At 46.9% G+C, this 19,154-nt stretch overlaps 1 protein-coding gene across 2 annotated transcripts; it reads right to left on the bottom strand.

Annotated features, from left to right (window-relative positions):
- Positions 1-2,632: 2,632 nt before the first annotated feature.
- SFPQ (splicing factor proline and glutamine rich) lies at positions 2,633-17,546 on the bottom strand. 2 transcript variants are annotated; one of them, XM_036397220.2, is made up of 12 exons: positions 16,841-17,546; positions 16,236-16,424; positions 15,840-16,141; positions 15,635-15,730; positions 14,159-14,355; positions 13,806-13,890; positions 13,376-13,493; positions 13,109-13,157; positions 12,907-13,028; positions 3,929-3,973; positions 3,567-3,641; positions 2,633-2,712 (listed from the first exon to the last, which is right to left on the bottom strand). In XM_036397220.2, the coding sequence occupies exons 1-10, from the start codon at positions 17,462-17,464 to the stop codon at positions 3,953-3,955; spliced, it is 1,803 nt and encodes a 600-aa protein (XP_036253113.1). In that variant the 5' UTR covers positions 17,465-17,546; the 3' UTR covers positions 2,633-2,712; positions 3,567-3,641; positions 3,929-3,952. The 2 variants fall into 2 exon arrangements, with proteins under 2 accessions (XP_036253113.1, XP_036253112.1); XM_036397219.1 differs by having other exon boundaries at positions 3,929-10,293; positions 16,841-17,545.
- Between the last annotated feature and the right edge of the window lie 1,608 nt (positions 17,547-19,154).

Genomic DNA, 19,154 nt, shown 5'->3' with positions numbered 1-19,154 from the left:
GGCGGGCCCGGAGGCGGAGCTGGGCGGAGCGGCCCGGCCCCGTTCCCAGCCGGGCCCCGTTCCCAGCCCGGCCCCGTTCCCAGCCGGGCCCCGTTCCCAGCCCGGCCCCGCTCCGTGCCCGGTCCCGTTCCCAGCCCGGCCCCGCTCCGTTCTGTTCCCTGCCCGCTTGAGCCCAGCCAAGCCCCGCAGGTTCGGGGACCCCCTCGCCCTTGGATGCTGCCGGGGCAGGGGATGCTCGGATGTGCAGCGTCACCCCCCAAGCTGTGACACGTCCTCCCCTCGAAACAGAGCTGGAGGAAAAAGGGAACCCCCCCCCACCCCGCAATAAATCCCACAGCTGGGAGGGGTTCGTGGGCTCTGTGAGCAGGTGTGATCATGGCAGCACCTGGGTGCGAGGGGCTGCGGGGACCGATGGCAGGCAGGGCACGGGCAGTGCTGGGCACAGCTCCGGAGCAGGCAGGAGCCCATGGAGAGGGCAGGAGCCCATGGAGCGGGCAGGAGCCCATGGAGAGCGGGCAGGAGCCCATGGAGCGGGCAGGAGCCCATGGAGCGGGCAGGAGCCCATGGAGAGCGGGCAGGAGCCCATGGAGCAGGCAGGAGCCCATGGCGAGCGGGCAGGAGCCCATGGAGAGCGGGCAGGAGCCCATGGAGTGGGCAGGAGCCCATGGAGAGCGGGCAGGAGCCCATGGCGAGCAGGAAGGAGCCGATGGAGCAGGCAGGAGCCCATGGAGAGCGGGCAGGAGCCCATGGAGCGGGCAGGAGCCCATGGAGTGGGCAGGAGCCCATGGAGCAGGCAGGAGCCCATGGAGAGCGGGCAGGAGCCCATGGAGAGCGGGCAGGAGCCCATGGCAAGCAGGAAGGAGCCGATGGAGCAGGCAGGAGCCCATGGAGCGGGAGCAGCAGCAGAGGATGCCCCGGCCCCAGGGACGCCGCTCGGGGGGACGGAGGTGGCCGCGCTCCCCCGGGCTCTGCGCTCCCCCGGGCTCTGCGCTCCCCCGGGCTCTGCGCTCCCCCGGGCTCTGCGCTCCCCCGGGCTCTGCGTCACTGCCCGCGCTGCTCCAGCACCAGCACAGGCCGAGCTCCAGGAACGGCAGCTCGGGATTGGCGAGAGCCGGGCCCCAGGGGAGCCGCGGGCGCTGACGTTTGTGTAATTCAAGTGGAAATATTTTTTTAATGCCAATAAATCATCAGAGCCTGAAGTGTTTTCCAGGCACGAGGAAGCACTGTGGGGCACAGAAAGCACGGCCAGGCTGGTCCTGCACTGGCCCCAGCTCGGCCACCAGGTTGCAGGGGCTGCCACAGGCACTGGTTGGACAGGGGCCAGGGGCAGTGACACTATTTTTACTCCTGGCAGCACATGATTCTTCAGCTGCTCGACATGATTTGGAGCTAGGGTTGGCACACCATGCAATGACAGCAACATGCCAGGGCAGGCTCCAGGCCTTCACAGCTTGGAAGGCTCTTTGGTTAAAAAGGAATTGAAAAAATAAACATCAAAAACCTAAAAAACCGAGGGCAGCAACTCAGTAGGATCAGAGCAGCACATACTGCTCCCAGGATACTGTTCAAGTGTATCTGCTCTCTAATCTTTTATTGATTAGAGAAGATACTTAATGAACCATTTGGTAGAACAAGGTGTCAGCCTCAGCAGAGGACAGCCCAGGTGATGGGAACAGCCAGCTGCAGGGAAAACCCATCCTGTCCCTACAGGACACAGGCTGCAGTTTGCTCCTAGCAGGGAGCTGAGGAGATGCAGCTCAGCACATGGAATGCTGGAACACTTTCCCACAGGAAGCAGCCAGTGCTGCAACAGTGGAAATGAGGAGAAGTTACCGGAAAATAACAGAATCTGAAGAAAAATTGTTGCACAAGCAGCAGTAGCTGTGGAGACAAAGACACTGAACCCCAGCCCCTGCAGGGCAGCTATTGAAGATCCACACAATACCACGAAGTCATGAAATCAGTGAAACACCTCAGATTGCCCTCAACCAGCACCCGATTGCCTGAGGGAGAACAGCAGCAGCTCCCAGTTGCAGCAGCAACCCCCCCTGCCATGAGCACTCCCAGGCATTCAGACCCCTCCCAAGTGTTTCATTCCACTTTGCCACATGAAATTCAATTTATTTTCATGTTTCTAACCTGGCAAAGCAGGTCCCAGCCAAATGCTGACGACACTTTGTGGCACTGTGGGAGGAAACCCTGCTACAATGAGCAGAGCCACCACTGGTGTATTTCAACATTTAAACAACTTGATATTTAAACAAAGGGTTGTATTTAATCAATGACAGCATGAACCACAGTGTATGTGCACAGTGCAGCTGCCAAAGAATCAAGTGAAGCAATGTGAACCACTGCAATGTGTGCTGCAATAGCTAAATCCAGCACTGCTCTGGCTTCTACAGAACCCTAACTCTTGGCATCTTAGGCTTAATTACTACAGTAATCACCAAGAAAGATTTTAAAAGCCAACCAGGCACAGGTAAAGATGCGGAATTCTACAATACAAACTATGTAACATGCAAAATGGGAGTAAGGAATGAGTGAAATTTCCAGAAATTCAGACCCAGCCATACCACTCCACACTGACAGATTGCTTATTCACTGAATACCCTCTGGAATAAAACAGGAGTAATTTATAAAAAATATTTAAATATTTTATTTTTAAGAGCTGTGTGTTCCTGGTTCCTCTTCACTGCACTCAGACTTCTTTTTCTGCAAGTGCAAAGCACACAATTAGGAAGATTGTGGAAGAAAGACAGAAACAGCAGCAGAAACTACATGACATGGAATCATCATTCAGAATCACAGGCCATGGGCCTGCCAAATATTCTCAAGTATTCACATCAGATTTTAGATTAAATTAACAGAATTAATGTATTTTTAAGACCAGATATGGCTTTGTTTTCCTACCCCACAGCAAGGAGCAGCAGTGACAAACCACAGAGGATTCAACAGGAATTCACCCATTGAACCCCACTGGCTTCACACCTTACAGGTCTATTGTTACTCACCTGTGACTCCCGAGTTAAGGTACCAGCAGGTTGCTCCTCAAACAAGATTTTAAATATCTGAAGTTTCCCCTTGTAGTTTAGTGGCAAATTAGAGGGAAAATGTCATTAATTCCAGCTCTGCAAGTTGGTTTATTTCTCTGAACTGCTATTTGCTTCACTCCTATACGTGCTGATTTATACACCAGGTTATTTTTTTAATTCATTGTTCAAGTGTTTCAGCAAATAGCTTTTTAACAAGGTTTAGTTGAATTAACATCTGAGAAGCAGCTGCTCTATTTTCCTTTTCCCATGCTGACAATCACCAACTGCAGCCTGAGTGCAGGAATGGTCATTTCTTGTATGACCACCTGCTGCACACAAAGGAAAGAATTTATTTGCTGCTGCGGGGCTGAAAAGCCTCAGACAACGGTTACATTTTGGCTCTACAGAAGCAAGATGCAGAAACTTTATACAGAACTGAGATTAATCACATGTTTCAGGCAGGAATTACATAACCCAGCACAGGGTGATGGGCTAGCAAGCCCTCACAGCACTGTAAGGACAACAACTACTTACTTGTCCACCTGCTCCCTTGGTCCCTCCACACACCACTGGGCACCGTGCTGGATGTGCTCATGTTCAACTCCTCAACTGGAAAAACATTCCCAAGTTATTACACCCCCAAGTGATTTTGAAATCTTTTGTACAAACCCACGTCTAGAAAGGTATTTTTAGCTGATGCTGTCAAGATATCAAGCCCAGGTGGAGTCAGGGTGCTCAAGCCCACAGTGTGACAAGCTGGGACTGTGTTCTACCCTACATATTTAATGTATCCATTTTTTCAGTGTTCCCCAATTCAAAGGTACTCAGTGACTGAACACAAAGTGTCCAAAAACCTTTATTATTTCATCCATCCAGGACAAAAAAGCAATACTTACTTCCAATGGATGAGCACTCCGGTGTCACTCAGCTTTCATCTTCACCTAAAGGATAACAACTGAAGTTATTAGAGTCATACACAGCAAATTGTGACCATTTAAAAACTAACTTAAAAATAAGGTTTTAACATACATGGACTGATTAGTTATGAGGGGGAACTTATCAATTATTCCAAACTATTACGTGGAAGAATAAGGGGCAGAAATAGGCTAGCCTGAACACTCATCAAGAGCTGAGGAATATGCAGGCAGTTGCCTGAAGAACTGCACCCTGAGCACAAACCATAACCCCAGTCTGAGCACAGTGAGGTTTGATTGCAGCCAGAGGTATACTATCCCTTATGTGAAGGCTTTAATTTCATCAGCTACTCCAACTCTATGATCCTGTTGGTCTCCTGTAGCAATGCCCTCTCTCTTCCCCTTCCTGAGGGAGTGCAGTGGTCCTGGCCTCTTGGAGCTCTCGTGTTCTACAGTAGAACAAGTGCTTCAGAAGCCAAAGGCAGACACTAGAGGTTGGCACTGTCACTGCTTTTATCCTCGGCGAGGTTCTTCCCTCCTCAAGGCCTCCCTTTACTATAGCTGAGGGCAACCTGCAATGGTGAAAGCTGGGGATGTGGTACAAGGCTCTGCACAGCTCCAGTTGGGAGGCAGAACCCACCCTGGGCACAGCATGATCTGACCAGGCAGGGACAACTTCAGGCCTTAGTCTCCAACCCACCACCCACCTGGGTTTCCTCACAGCCCCTGGGAGCAGGAGAGTTATGCACGTTTTGTTTTCTCTGCCATAGCAACAAACACCATGCATAAGGGATACTATATCTTTGTGCATCCTTTGAACACTGCAAATTCCCTGCTAGCCACACTCCTCCCAGCCCTCCCCAGTTAGCTCTTCAGTACTGGTGTTCAGAAGCAACATTTATAGAGAGATGGGGTGTTCACAGACCACTGCGGGATTGCACAGCCAAGTCCTAACGTGTCAATCATTACCTAGCAGCAATGACACAGCTGGGAGAAGGCCAATCCTCCCTTTTTTCCTTTTCCAGGCAGCAGCTATTTAACAGCCCCACTAGCTGGTATGGAGAGTGAAAAAAAATCTGAAGCTAATTAGCTGATTCCAAAACTTGCTGGTAGTGGAAGAAGCCAAGTGATTCCCCAGAGCAGCATACTTGGATGCATCCTTCCCAACATGCTCAGCCTCATTGAACATAATGGAACAGAACACTGGCCTTCCTGATCATGTCACTGCAGCTGGCAATGATTAACAGAGACATGCAACCCCATTACTGCTCCAGTCCTAAAACTACTCACAGGCCTCAGTGTTTAGCTATGGGGAGAACTGCAAGCAAATCAACACTTTGTATGCTTAATGTTACAATAAAGCCCCATCCACGCTGTGCTGTGCTCTCCTGCCAGCAGCAGGCTCTGCTCGGAGGGCCTAGCAGTACGCAGATGTATTCTGACACCACACTTCTGAGCTTCAGGTAAGCTTTTGAGAAAAAGTGTATTTCACACACAGATAAAACCAAGATGAAACACAATGCAAGCACTTGAATGTCATTTCTTGTACCCACTTGTTACAGACTGACTTAGAGCAGACATGACTAAGTTTGCTACCACACCAAGTTTCATTACTGCAGCCAGAGCTGGTTTGAGCCCCATGGTTTCAGTCACAAATTGCTTGCTCCAAGAGTGTCAAAAACCTGCTTAGTTCAAGTACGTAGAATGAGGCAGATGTGCCAATAACCCCTCCATGACATTCCTGCAGGTCAAGTATCCAGAGCACAATGGAAAAACTTAAGTCAGATCTTGAGCAATGGTTTAAGATCACTAATTCAGTTTTGCTACCTGACAGCACAGTGGCAGCAGCCAGCAGGTTTGCTACTGGATCCCAGTCCCAGGTAAGGATAAGCCATCACAAAATGGATTCAAGTCACAGGTAAAGGTAAACCATCATGAAAAGCCAAACTGACTTTGTGACAAGGTGTCACTGTGTGACCAGCTGGCATGGGCTACACTCACTGTGGTGTAACCAAAGACCTGTTGTCATTAACTCATGGTGCACCTGCTACTTCAAGGGTTCAATGGAACATGGAAAGGTGGCTACAGCGGAGGGCAAGGTTGTCCAGCAGATCCCTGTTCACCAGCAAGAGTCCTGCCTGGAAGGTAACAAAGAAGGGTCCAGAAGTGACAATAATACCAGAAACAAGTATGCAAAGCAGAACTTTGCAGAACAAGGGAAAACACATTACAACACCTGTGAAATAAACTGAGTATCAGACAAGAGCCAGATCATTCACTGGAACAAGGGACCTTGAAATTCAGGTTCAAGAGCTAATGCAAAAGAGCTGGAGATCAGCATGTCTGGATGTCTAGCAACGTAAGCATGTTAATCCTGGAACACTATAGTCAGGAGTTCTAGTAATGAAGAGTTTAGAATTACATCCCAAGACTGATGAAAAATGAAATTGTACATTACGCTATCAAGATGACTCTACGAGGCAGAAGTACAGAATCTCATCACTGTCAATTAAAGCAGAGGAATATATCAGGCTTGTCAATCAAAGTATAAAATAAAGACTACTGCAATGTCCAATAAGCTCTATGAAACTCACAGGGATATTCAATCAAGCACTCATTTATGTCCTCAAAAAATATTCTGGATCAGTCTCAGAACTGCTTGTACCAGTAGCTTGAGGTGACTCTCACACAGCACACACGAGGCAAGAGCAGTGGTTACTAACACGTTCCCACCAAGCCAAGACTCTACACATGGATGAGCTGCAGATGGGCCACTTCATCACTACAGAAAGTTTAAACGTGTTCTTTTCCAGGCACTGAGAGCACCTTGTCAACTACTGAACTGAGTTTAAGATCACATTCCCTCTTCCCCACAGTGCTCATTTAAGAATATCTTCATTACATCGGAACTAAGAAAAATCCACCCAAGCCAAGTTGTAAGTACAGAGGAATCGGGTCTGGAAATGCTCATCTAAGAACCACAGTAAGTTATTTCTTGTCTCTGAACGAGACAAAAGCTTCAAACCGAAAACCACACAGCTTTGATGCAAGCTCAGCATACAGGTATGGAGTGCTGCACTGTAATTCCACAGTCAGAAGTGTGATGTCAGAATACCCACAGTATAAGATTACACAGAAAGTCACCAAGTTATATTATATTGCTTGTTACCTACCTGGACGCAGTCGGCAATGAGAATCTTGGAGCAAGCAGGAATACTACATCCGGGTCCTAATGTCCATTGCCATTTGTGGTACTACGTTCCTCACAGTTATGAACTGCAGAAATGCTGGCTAAGTGCAGTTATGTAGCAGGCCACTAGTTTAAAGTGTAAATTGCAGTCTCAAACTCCAGCAAGAACTTGCTGCCACAGTAAATGGTTGCCAAGGAGAAGCCAAGAATTTGTCTACCACAAAAATACCACAAAATCTCAAAAGCATTTTCAATTTCTCATCAGCTGTATAAATGATTAGTGTATCTACGCCAGAAGGTAAGATTATTCTGTATTCATTTCTGAGAAAGTGTGAAGACATATGTGTAACGATACCAGTTTCTACTTGCTGCAGTTTTTAGAGCTCTGAGTGTCAAAATGGGCTCAATTTTGATAAAACAAGCTAAATTGCAACAGCCAATGTCCTCCAAGTCCAGTACAAAAATGTTATGTGATCCAGACCATCCAAAAACAGGTCTGACCAGCAAAGCACTTTTCTGAATGATTTTAGAAGATTCAATTATATAAATCTGAGTTTATGAAAGAAGTCCAAAACCTCATAGGAATAGATCAAAGGAATGTCACTTTCTCGCCTCCCACATTTAGTAACTTTTATCAGATTTAAAAGTTGACATGTTTGCCAGCTTTTAAGACACCATCTTTAAAAGGTCTTGAAAAGAAGTTGGCTAGTTCATCATATATGCCTGTTGAGTACATGCAACTCAAAGCAGAACTTGTTTTAGAAATTCTGCTTATGCAGCTACAACAAAGCCAGATTTAACCAAACTTTCAGATCTTTTGAAAACTGCCAAATCTTTCAAATATATTTACTAATCATGGTTTTGCAGCTCAGCTATTTTAATACCTAGCAACAGTAGCTTACGTACAAAACAGGGGTACCCAAAGAAAAGCTCTGTAAGGTACAAAGACAGCAGCATCCTTCACTCTTCCAAGTTACAGAACTATAAAAGAACATACTTTAGGATATGCACCAGCATCTCTTTTAATAAAGAATGACATGTAATCTGAAAAATAAACTGAAAAAATTAATTTAATGTTCATGTTTAGAATTCCCCACCTCGGACACCTTCACCTTTTGAGGGTGTCCCATGAACACCCTCCAGAAAAGATATTGTTTAAAACCGCTTCAATAATGCAAATTGCATCCATACTGCTCATTTGTAAACTACCCAATACAAGTAACTTCCAAATACTTGGTCTGCAGTTTAGGAACTGCCAATTTGAAATTCCCTCCTCAAGAGCAATTCATGGTTGTAGCATGTTATCAACCCCCAAACTTTTCTGGGTACACAAAAAGCATTCACCAAACAAACTGAATCACTCTTTAGTGAGCTTCATGTTCCAGTCAGTGTTACCTGTATCAGCACTTCCCAACTTGCTATTCTGTCATTTAAGGTGTAACAGTACTTCAAGAGGGATCAGACATCTGTACCCTAAAACCCTGAAATCTGACACTTTATGTTTTAACCACAGGGAAAATTTAGCAGAAAATTTAGAATTAGCCAATGCTCAGCATAAGGAATGGAAGGATATTGGGAAGATTAAAGCTATTCACAGAACTCCAGTGGCTGGGGATCATGTGAAGGTACAGCCAAGCTAAGTTTACCTACTTTGTGCCAAGCAGGTTGATGTATCCTGCATTAACACTGAGGTATTTGACACTGGGAAGTCACGTTCCCAGTTTACCTGGTACATTGTAATAACAAGCAAAGCAACTACCTTACCAATGAGTCCAGAATGCTTTGAAATTCTTCTGGGGCTTAATAAAATGAACAGCAAACTAAGGAATTCATCAGATCTTCTACAAAAAGAACCTTAAAGGGAGTTTATTTGCACTGTGTAGTAGTAACTCTTAAAACTCCAGATTCAGATACTACTTTTGAAGCATTATCTCCAAACATCAATAATAAAAAAGCGATAACCATCATGCAAGCAAGCTGATTGCTGTATTTTACATACAGGATTTTAGGATTTGCCCACCAGCTACACAATTTAAGAATAGTTCCTGCAGTCCCCATAATACAAATGATTGTATTCTGAACTAGGCAAATTAGTCCACTGTTAGCATGAGGACATAAGCAAATTAACCTTAATCACTCGAGTAACACTTCTGGTCTTTTTGCCAAGCAACTTCAGGCAGGTGTACAATATGGAGCAAGGCCAGATCCTGTAATCTCAAGACAGCTTAAGAGCATATAAATATCACATTAACAATCCTTTAGTGAGGAAGTCAGCCAATACAAGGCATTCTATGAATTTATTTTAAAATAACCATTGCTAGTCTTCTGCTTAAAGTCTTTGAAAGATTCCAAGCAGTAACTGCCAGGGTGGTAAGTGCTACCATCCCACCACCCATAGCTAAAATATGGAATTCATTACTGCACTGCTTGCAGTGAAGCTTTAAATAATGTATCTTACAGCATTTGTAAGATTTTCATTTGCTTCCTTGTTGCAGCACAATTACTGCTCAAAAAATCTGCACCTACTGCAAAGTTCGGCTACAATTTAACCCAATCTTTGGCTAGAGAGGCACTGTGGGAAGAGATCTCACTCTTCACTGTAGTTCCACACCCTGGTCTAGGTCCGACCTCAGCTCGAGGCTCTCAGGTTACTGTGGCAGGTGTGGTATTGGCCTCATTTGTTTAACCACGACTGGCAAGAAGAGTTACTACATTTAGTTTTCTATTTATTTTAAGCACAGTAAAAAAAAGGTTGGTACACTTTGGGAATTCAGTGGCACAAGGTACACTGCCATCAAGTTAGGGACGTTATACATCAAAAAAACAGCTAAATTTGATTTTGAAACACTGCATTACATAATTAAATTGTACTCGCCCAAACAGACCACTTACAAATATTAGGTCAGTAAGTTTCTAACATCCATAAAAACGTAGCTTTCTTACTAAAATGCAAGAATTAAGAAGTCGGTGTCTAAACAAGACAGACAAAAACAAACTGGAATGAAACTACAGGTCACATCTAAAATCGGGGCTTTTTGTTTGGGGCTTCATATTCTTCTCTCCCTCTACCATATCCTGCTGGTGTTCCAGGCCCCATTCCTCTAGGACCCTGGCCACCCACGGGCCCCGCACCTCCCTGCCCAAAGCGTTCAGGACGCTATTGGAACAGAATTAACAGTTCATTATAAGTAGTTGATGTCCATGTGTGTTAAGTATATATTTTTAGAAGGTTCCGTAGTCAAGGTTCGTCGATACAATCACCATTGAGCCGATCCACAGGTACCGGGAACATAGAAAGGAAAAAAGGGTAATTTAAAAATTAGTTTATTGTAATACATGCCTTGAGGTATGTTCCCACTTGATGCATTCTCATACATCTGTTACAAAGAACAGATCCTCCCTGCAGTGCTAGAAATGTAAGCATTAGTGCAGATGTGAATTAACAACTTTTCCAAATGAGCTCTAGCAAAATTTTCAACCAAGTTAATGCAAATAGCTTGTGAACTTCTCACCTTTAGTGCAGTAAAAGCTCAGATTACATCACTGTCATTTCCAAATAAGCCTAACGAGAGAATGCAGCTCCAATTGGCTGAAGCAGGAGCTGACATTCATCAAATGTAACAGAATGCCTACTCACCAGGACTGGCATGTGCTGTCTAGAGACCATGTGCTTTTCAAGATGGGGTTAAGACTACGGTCTGCTGACTAAACTGCAGAGGCCTTTGGCAGTACCAAAACTCATTGTGAGCACTACTGCATTGCAAGAAGAAAAAAAAAAGTGAAAAAAGCTACTGACCAGTGCTTTACCTAACCAACACAACTGCTCGAGCAAAGACTGGCACTTGTTCAAACCCAACGTACTCCGGAGCTGCTGGTGCTGCATCAGATGCAAAACGTGGTCCAAGCACTCAGTGTTTCCAGTTAGAGCTATGCACAGAGGGTTGTGTGCATCCAGGCAGTATCTCCCTTCCCACCCCACCTTCACCACAAGCTCTTGGAAATTCACAGCTTCACAGCAATTGAAAAGGTTTCACACCAAGGTGTAACAGCTAAGTTACTCTGCAATAAAGCAGAGACTTCAGGTCTATTTACTAGTACGTCTAGTTGCATGTACTTTGTTCAGTTACTGTATTACTAGGTGTGATCAGCATTCAACCTACAGAAGTTACACATTAGGAGGTCAAAGAGAGCTTTAAATTTTCATTTCAACCAAGGTTCCCACTACCGAGTCACAGAACAATGGTAGGTGGTTTGTTACAAAAAGTATCTGCAACTGAAATTGCACACTTCAGAGCTCCTGACTTCTGAAAGTCAGCATCAATCCTTCCAAGAAAGGAGTTTCACAAATATTACTTAGGTTATTTCTGCCTAATTCATGGCAGCTTCAGCTCATCTCCAGCTCTGTTTAAAGGTATCAGCCCAGGAACTGTGACCGCATTGTGTGGCAGAGATCCCCAACCTATGAAACTCCAGGCAGTTAATCCATCTCACTGTCACATCTTTTGACCAGATCACATTTCAGGGATTACACAAGTTCAACATGCACCTGTTACCATGGTTTTCAGGAGAAAAATGTACATAGTATCCACCACACACTGCCTAACTGCTCACAGGAAGCTCAGGAACTGCTCATGTATCAGTAGGTTATTGAGGTACCTTAAGGCCAACAGCACTGTCTACTGAATCAATGATGCTCTGGGAAGTTACCATTCCAAAGATATGTTCCCCAAAAAGATAAAACAGAAGGTATCTGACAAGCTACTATGGTAGCTCAGCTCATTAAGCCAGAGGCCTAAACCCACCCAAAAATCATTTAGTTCAGCTTGTGCTGCAGGTGCACACCCTTTCAGGAGGGTGAAAGCACACTGGTATCGCCACCTAAGCCAACAGATTCCCATCCTGCCCATTGAACACTTCTGTCATCTGCATCCGTGGTGCTTCAGTGTAGGAACACCAAACAGGCTCCAAGCCCAGTCACACATGTAGTGTGCCAGAAATTAGTACAGTTTGGAAACATACCTCAGAACAGGAGATATGCTGTGGTTTTAACAGGCTCTACCTTTGTGTCATGCCCAACACAGGAAAACAGACCGGGCTATCATTCCTTTGGGAGACAGGAACCACAAATGGCTACAGTCCAGGATAGCTGGAACATGCCTGAAGCTAAAAACCAGCATTTCTGCTCTTCTACAGCAACATCAGCACAGACTAAGGGATATGCTGTTTACCATTGGTAATTTAAGTTTATCTGCTGCTGGGACAGACCTGAGCGCAGATTTTGGACTGAACAGCACACCCAGACCAACATGCATCCAGCCTACCTAGGCTTGGAAGGGCCAAAACAGTGTTACACATTGGGAAGGAGAACAAAAAAATCTCTCTTGTCCATCAATACAGAACATCAAATTACTGAAAACCTACCACATTAAGTATTTTGATGAAATTTGTCAGATTCTCTAGAATTCACAAAAAATCCTTCCAAGCCTAACAGTGACGCAGAATTTCCAAAGTCCAATGAAGTCAGTTAATTGCAGATATGCTTAAGAGCACATTTGAATCCACTTACAAACAATTTCTGAGTGTGTAAGCTACCATAAAGGTTATCAACTACTCTAGTGCTACACACTGCCACGTTGTCCTGTGTTAAACACCTGACAAGAGAGTCAGCAGTTAACAGTGACATTTCCACAACCATCCGAACACTGGAGAACTCATTCCCAACCACAACAACTCCCTTGTGCTAAGCTAAAGCCACCACAGGATACGTTACCATGTCACTTCCCATCATAGAACCACTCATGGCTGCTTGGCCAACTCCTGGATTAGCTTCATAACCTATGCCGCCACCACCTCCCAGAGGTGGAAATTTCTGGGCTGCTGAAGCATAAGGATCTAAGAGAGAGAAATATATAATCATATTCTGATCATTTCTAAGTTAGCCACACAAAGTAATTACTTAAAAGGTTCTTTACCTCCCATGTTCATTGTGGCAGCACCACCCATTCTCATGTCTCGCTCCCTCTGCATAGAAGAAACAACTTTTAACTTGGATAATCAACCACCAAATTCCAAACTTTTCAGGAGACAAAGCACATGTACAGCCAACTGCTGCCACTGCCCATACACACACACACAGTACAATCACCAACCCAAAGGAAGCAAACACAGCCATTTGAAAATACACCTACAAAATTCCTGAGCATGGTAACGTGACCCAAACCCACCCCCATGTCACTTACTGGATCCATGTAACCCATTCTACTATAATTCTCTTCCCTCTGTCTTCTCATCTGCTCTTCCATCTCCCGCTGACGGATCATCATCTCCTCCTCCCGCCGCCGGCGCTCCTCCTCCTGCCTGGTCACCACAAAGCAGATGTTAAATCCCAGCAGTGGAGCACACTGAACACACACTAACATCAACTGCTCCAGCAATATAAAAGCACTGAAAGATTACACTTCAGAAAAAAAAAAAAAAAAAACAAAAACCAAACATATTCTACGATGTCAAAATATTTAAGGAGAAACTTACACAGCAGTTCAATTTCGCTAACACAAACTGAAGCAGCAATGGTGTTTCTTGAAAAATAAAAACTTTCATATGTAAGTAACTGAAAAAAGAAAAAGGTAAATATAATTTTTAATAAAATCCCATGAAAGCCAAACTAACCTCAGCTGAATTTCCTTGCGTTTCTGCATTTCCTGATTATGAAGTTCTTCCATCCGCCTCAGCTCCTCCTGGCGCCTCATGAGGTCTGCAGGAATGAAGCCTGTGAGCAGCTTTTCCACACAATGTCCCATTTTAACTACATTAGATCTGCACCGTGGCAGAGAAGTACATTCCAGTGTCACTGTTCTTAGCAATACACCACTGAAATTTCAAAAAACTACCAGTGCCTCTTTAACGCTGAAATTCTCAAGTTCATAGTCAGAAGCATGAATTTCCTCACTAAACCATTAAACAGCCATACACCTAAGCCAGCATTTAAAGCAAAAAGATTGTAAGAGTTCAGAACTCGTTACCTTGACGCAGGAGGTTTGCCTGATGCTCATGGTAAGCATCTTCCATCTCACTTTCAAGTTTGTCCTTGGCATCTTTCATATTTTTTGCAACTTGCTCTCTCTGCTGCTTTTCCATTTCATCTAAAGATTTCCACCTTTGAGAATACTCAAATTCAAAACTGCCAGGCTGAGCAAAACGGGGAGGAGTCTCTCTTTCCCTGCAGAAAGGAAGAGACTCAGATTGGGCAATCCTGGAAACTCAAGGTCAATACAAGATCACGACCCAAATAACTGAATTATCAGGGAACATCAAGGACACCCTGAGAACACCTGACAACCACAGGAGAACTGGCTGTGATGGAACTGCTGCATCTCACACACTTAAGACAACAGCACTGAACACAAGTAATTATCACAGCACATGTGGAGACTCCTGCACTATCACATCCAAGCAAATCTGCAGAGTGCTACTGCTTGTTTGCTTATTCTTAACTGTCTTTAGACACTTCACTGCTGACAATTGCAGGTGGAAAAATCTTCAAAAAAAAACAGGCCTTTGCCCAAGCAGGCACAATCAAGATGGAGTTTTCCAGTGCCAAAGCACTCTGTGTCAAAGGCAAATAACAGCCTTCACTTTCAAGTAAATAGTTATAAAAGTGCCTGAGGGCCAACAGGCTGTCATATAAATAAACTCCAATTTAAAATTCAGTAATTTATGGAACAAAATTACCAAGTTCAAAAGCTTTCCATGCACTACCAGTATGAATTATTTCAACGCTTGGAGCACCGTATTAATCCACATTGTAAGTGGTTTAGAGGCAGCTTTGAGAACAATTTTTGATCAAAGCAAGGAATTTTGAGCTCTTTCTAAGCCAAGCAAGACTGACTGGATCTCCCTCCCTGCACTCCCTTTTGTGATCTGGAAAAATATAAAATTCCTACAACAGGTTTAATATACAGATTCTAACATAAAACTGCTGTTTCAGAAAAGATTTCTCTTGACTCTTTAATACTCTTTGTTCCCTTATGCCAGTAGTCAGCTCATAAGGCAAATCCACATGCAACAAGTTCATACAAATCCGGCAATGAGTTAAAATTTCTTGTTTCTCCTTTCAAACCACGAATGTAAATTTCCAAGTTCCCCACGGGATCACCAATCCGAGACATGCCTTAAGGGAGATGACAGCTTCTAACAATAGCATTAAACAATTCAAGTCTGATTTTTCAAGTTTCTACATATACCAAAACCATGTGTCAAGCTGCTATTTCTTTGTACTACAATGTAGAAAACTGCTTGTGTAACACTTAGTGAATACACTAATCAAATCGTTGTTACTTTAAACTATGAACAAACAAACCCCCCCCCCCCCAAGAACTGACAATACAACCGAAAATCTAAAGCCTGTTTCTGAAAAATTTTCCATAGTCCTCAGTGCCAGGGACAATACCACTTAAAACATCATTAATGCCCTCTTTATATCAAAAGATAGTGCCTACTTTTGATACATCGGATTCTTCTGAGCAAGCTTTTCTGGAAGACCATCTTCATCATCCAGCTGTTCCAACGGTTCCACAATAACTGGCCTGGGAGTGCTGAACAGAAAATACTCGTTTTACTCCTCTAAAAGCCCTTATTCTGAACAACTAGAATCCTGCAGTCTTTATTCAGCTTAAAACTAAAAGATCCTGACAAAGTACTTACGTTGTCAACAAAAACACCCCCTCAGTACACCGTTCAAATGCTTTCCTTGCAGCTGGCTTTGATGCAAACTCAACAATGCCTTTTCCTGTTGATCTACCTCGATCATCTACAATCACAACAGCTCTTTCCACCGGACCGAACTGGGAAAAAGCCTCCTCGAGCAACTCGTTGGACACGTAGGGCGAGAGGTTCCGCACCGACAGGGCAGCGGCGTGAGTGGCAAAGCGAACGCGGAGCTGCCGGCCCCTCATGGGGGTATCGTCCAACTCTGCCTTTGCGATTTCTGCAAGAGCTCTAGATTCCTGGGGGAAGTGCAAAACCCAGCCTTAGAAAACTAAGTTGTACATCACCACACCGCGAGGACGAAACGGATGAACACACAACACGAATGCCTACCAATTTAATGAATCCAAAGCCTTTCCCCTTGTTGATAAAAACCTCTCCCGGCTCCCCGTATTTGGCAAACAGTCTTTTAAAGTCTTCATCTGTGATATCAGCAGGCAAATTCCCAACAAACAACCGGCAGCGCTGTGTGTACGTCTTCTCCCCGGGCCGCCTCAGCAGAGAGAGGTTCGCTTTAAACCCCTATAAAGAATCAGACCAGTTCGAGCTATCACTGAGTGCTACACACAGAATTGCGGGGAGCCTCGAGGACCCCCGGAGAACCCAAACCGCAACCCCGGGACCGCCCGGCCACTGCGAGGGGATCCAAACCGCGGAACCGCCAAGAGACCCAAACCGCAGCCCCGTTGCGCCGCTAAGAGACTCAAACCGGAGCCCCAGCACCACCGGAGTCACCGCGAGGGAACCCAAACCGCAGCCCTGGGCAACGCGACGGAACGCAAACCGCAGCCCCGGGGCCGCCCTGACACCGGGGACCGCTCGCATCCCGCTGAGGCGCCGCCGCCTCTCCCCCGCTCCTCCCCTCAAGATGGCGGCGCGGGCGCGCGGAGCCGCCGCCATCTTGTGCCTGAGGGAGGTGTGGGGGGGCCGTGACTCACCTCGTCCGACAGCTTCTCGCTCCTATCTCCCGATCCCTGCTGTGACCCGAGGCTCTGCTGGCCCTGGTGCTGCTGCCCGCGGCCCCGCGGCTCCCCGCCCGGCCCGCCACGGTGCCCCGGGCCGCCCTTGTGCGGCCCCTGCTGCGGGCCGCCCGGCCCCTTGGGGCCGCCGCCGGGAGACTGTCCTTGTCCTTTCTTAGGGCCGCCGGCCGGTGTGGGGCTGGGGCTGGGCTTGGATTGCGGCTGTGCACCGGAAGGAGACGAGGAAGGAGCCGAAACTGGCGGCTGCTGCTGTGGCTGCTGCCCCGCGGGAAGCGCAGAGGATGGAGGCGCTCCCGCCTGGCTGCCGGTGGGTCCCGCCGTGGTAGCGGAGGCTGAGGAGGATGAAGAAGGCGGAGCGGAGGTGGACGTGGGTGGCTTCGGCGGTTCAGGCTTCGGGCCTCCTCCCGGCGGACCGCCTGGGCCTTGCGGGCCACCCGCCATCGGGCCGCGGTTCTGTCCCATGCCCATGCCGGGCGGCGGCGAGCGGAAATCGTGGTTGGGACCGCCGCGTCCTCCACCGCCGCCACGCCGGTGAAAGCCGCCGCCACCGCCGCCACGGCTACGGAAGCGATCCCGCGACATGGTGTGTAGCGGAGGGAGGAGGCGGAGATGAGAAGAGAGCTCCGGCCGCGGCGGCTGCTACTGCTCAGCGCCCGCTGCGCAAAATGGCGGTGAGCTGGACGGCCTCGCCGCCGCCTTTGTCCGCCCCTAATATAGTATGCCCGCCCCCGGAAGCCCCCCTCCTCCCCACCAGCCAACCACCGGCACTGGCGGCAGTGACTGACATGCAAAGTCACCAATAGCGTGTCGCAATTCCGCTAACTCTTTGATCTCATTGGTAACGAGCCTGCCCTCTGTCCATTGGCGCGTTTGACCGCCGACGTTGGAACGGGCCGGTCCGTTAACCCCCCGCGTGCTGATTGGGCAGTTTGAGCGGCGGGAGGCGCTGTCACGGCGGGAGCGCGGCTCGTGATTGGCTGGCTCGGCTGTCAGTCAGGCGGAGGCGCGGCCCGGGCCCGGCTGCGCGGCGCCTCAAGGCGCGCTCAACCCTGGCTGCGGCTGGAAAAATGTCAAATAAACGTATTTTCAATTACAGTTCGCTGCTTCAACGCGGCCGGAGCCTTCGCTTCTGCTTTGAAACCAAATCTGGGATAGGAAATATCCGATTTATGCATTCAAGGGTGGTAGTGGAACCCCGGCGCCAGCACGAGGAGTCATGTTCAGTGTTTTGTGTGAAAAGTCTAACAAGAGCCCTGATTTGGGAACAGCAGTCCGCAAGTACTTTCCAGACACCGCAGGAAAGCAGGACAGAGCGTGGTGCGAACAAAAAGCGATGCCAGCTCGCCAAAATGTCCACGGTGCATTCTGGAGTGAAAAATAAAGCAGCTGTACCAAGACCGTGGTGGTTACAGTCCCGACATTCCGTGTTTCATTACAGAAAACAGGCCAAAAGCACATTCCAGCTCTTTAGTGTCCCTGCTTTCAGCAGTGCCATTTTTATACCTTCCCTTCAGCAGTGTTTCCATCCATCCCCCTCTCAAGCTCCCAGGAATGTTTCACATTCCGTTTCAGCTCTGAAATAAAAAAAAAAAAATCAAACCCCGTGTGAAACGCAAGGGAAAGTCCCACGTTAATTTCACAGAGCAGAACTGTAGCAGTGCTGTGCTAAAACATCGCCAATTGCATGAATATTTCTGATACCCTGGGGAAGTCAAAGGTCAGTTTCATTCTTCATTGAGTGATGGAATCACAGAGGAGTTTGGGTTGGAAGGGACCTTAAAGCCCATCCAGTTCCACCCCTGCCATGGGCAGGGACACCTTCCACTATCTCAAGTTGCTCCAAGCCCCATCCAGCCTGGCCTTGGGCACTTCCAGGGATCCAGGGGCAGCCACAGCTGCTCTGGGCACCCTGTGCCAGGGTCTCCCCACCTTCACAGGGAACAATTTCTTCCCAAAATCCCATCCATCCCTGCCTTCTGGCAGTGGGAAGCCATTCCCCTTCACCCTTGTAATTTGTCTCTCTCCATCTTTCCTGTCAGCTCCTTCAGGTACTGGAAAGAATTAGCTCTTCCCAAAGTCTCTTCTGCCAGCTGAACAATCCCAATTCTCCCAGCCTTTCCTTATAGGAGAGCAACAAAATAATTGTCTCTGTGGCTTTATATATTTTAAATTAAAAAGGAACCACAGATTGATTCTGGCCCCAAATCAGTGTTATACTGGCTGTGGGACTTCAGCCACTTCCAAGCACTGCAGGATGGAAACTCCAGGTTGT

The sequence above is a fragment of the Molothrus ater genome, chromosome 24 (genome assembly GCF_012460135.2).
Source record: "Molothrus ater isolate BHLD 08-10-18 breed brown headed cowbird chromosome 24, BPBGC_Mater_1.1, whole genome shotgun sequence".
In the NCBI taxonomy this organism is placed as follows: domain Eukaryota; kingdom Metazoa; phylum Chordata; class Aves; order Passeriformes; family Icteridae; genus Molothrus; species Molothrus ater.
This window is presented reverse-complemented; position numbering and strand designations above follow the sequence as displayed.

Excerpts from the sequence above, each read along its gene's own strand:
- SFPQ (XM_036397219.1), bottom strand. The coding sequence starts at position 17,464 with ATGTCGCGGGATCGCTTCCGTAGCCGTGGCGGCGGTGGCGGCGGCTTT. Across the intron at positions 14,356-15,634 it reads AAGAATCCGATGTATCAAAA|GGAAAGAGAGACTCCTCCCC; the intron begins GTAGGCACTATC and ends TCCTTTCTGCAG. Across the intron at positions 13,494-13,805 it reads CGCAAGGAAATTCAGCTGAG|GCAGGAGGAGGAGCGCCGGC; the intron begins GTTAGTTTGGCT and ends TGTGGTGACCAG.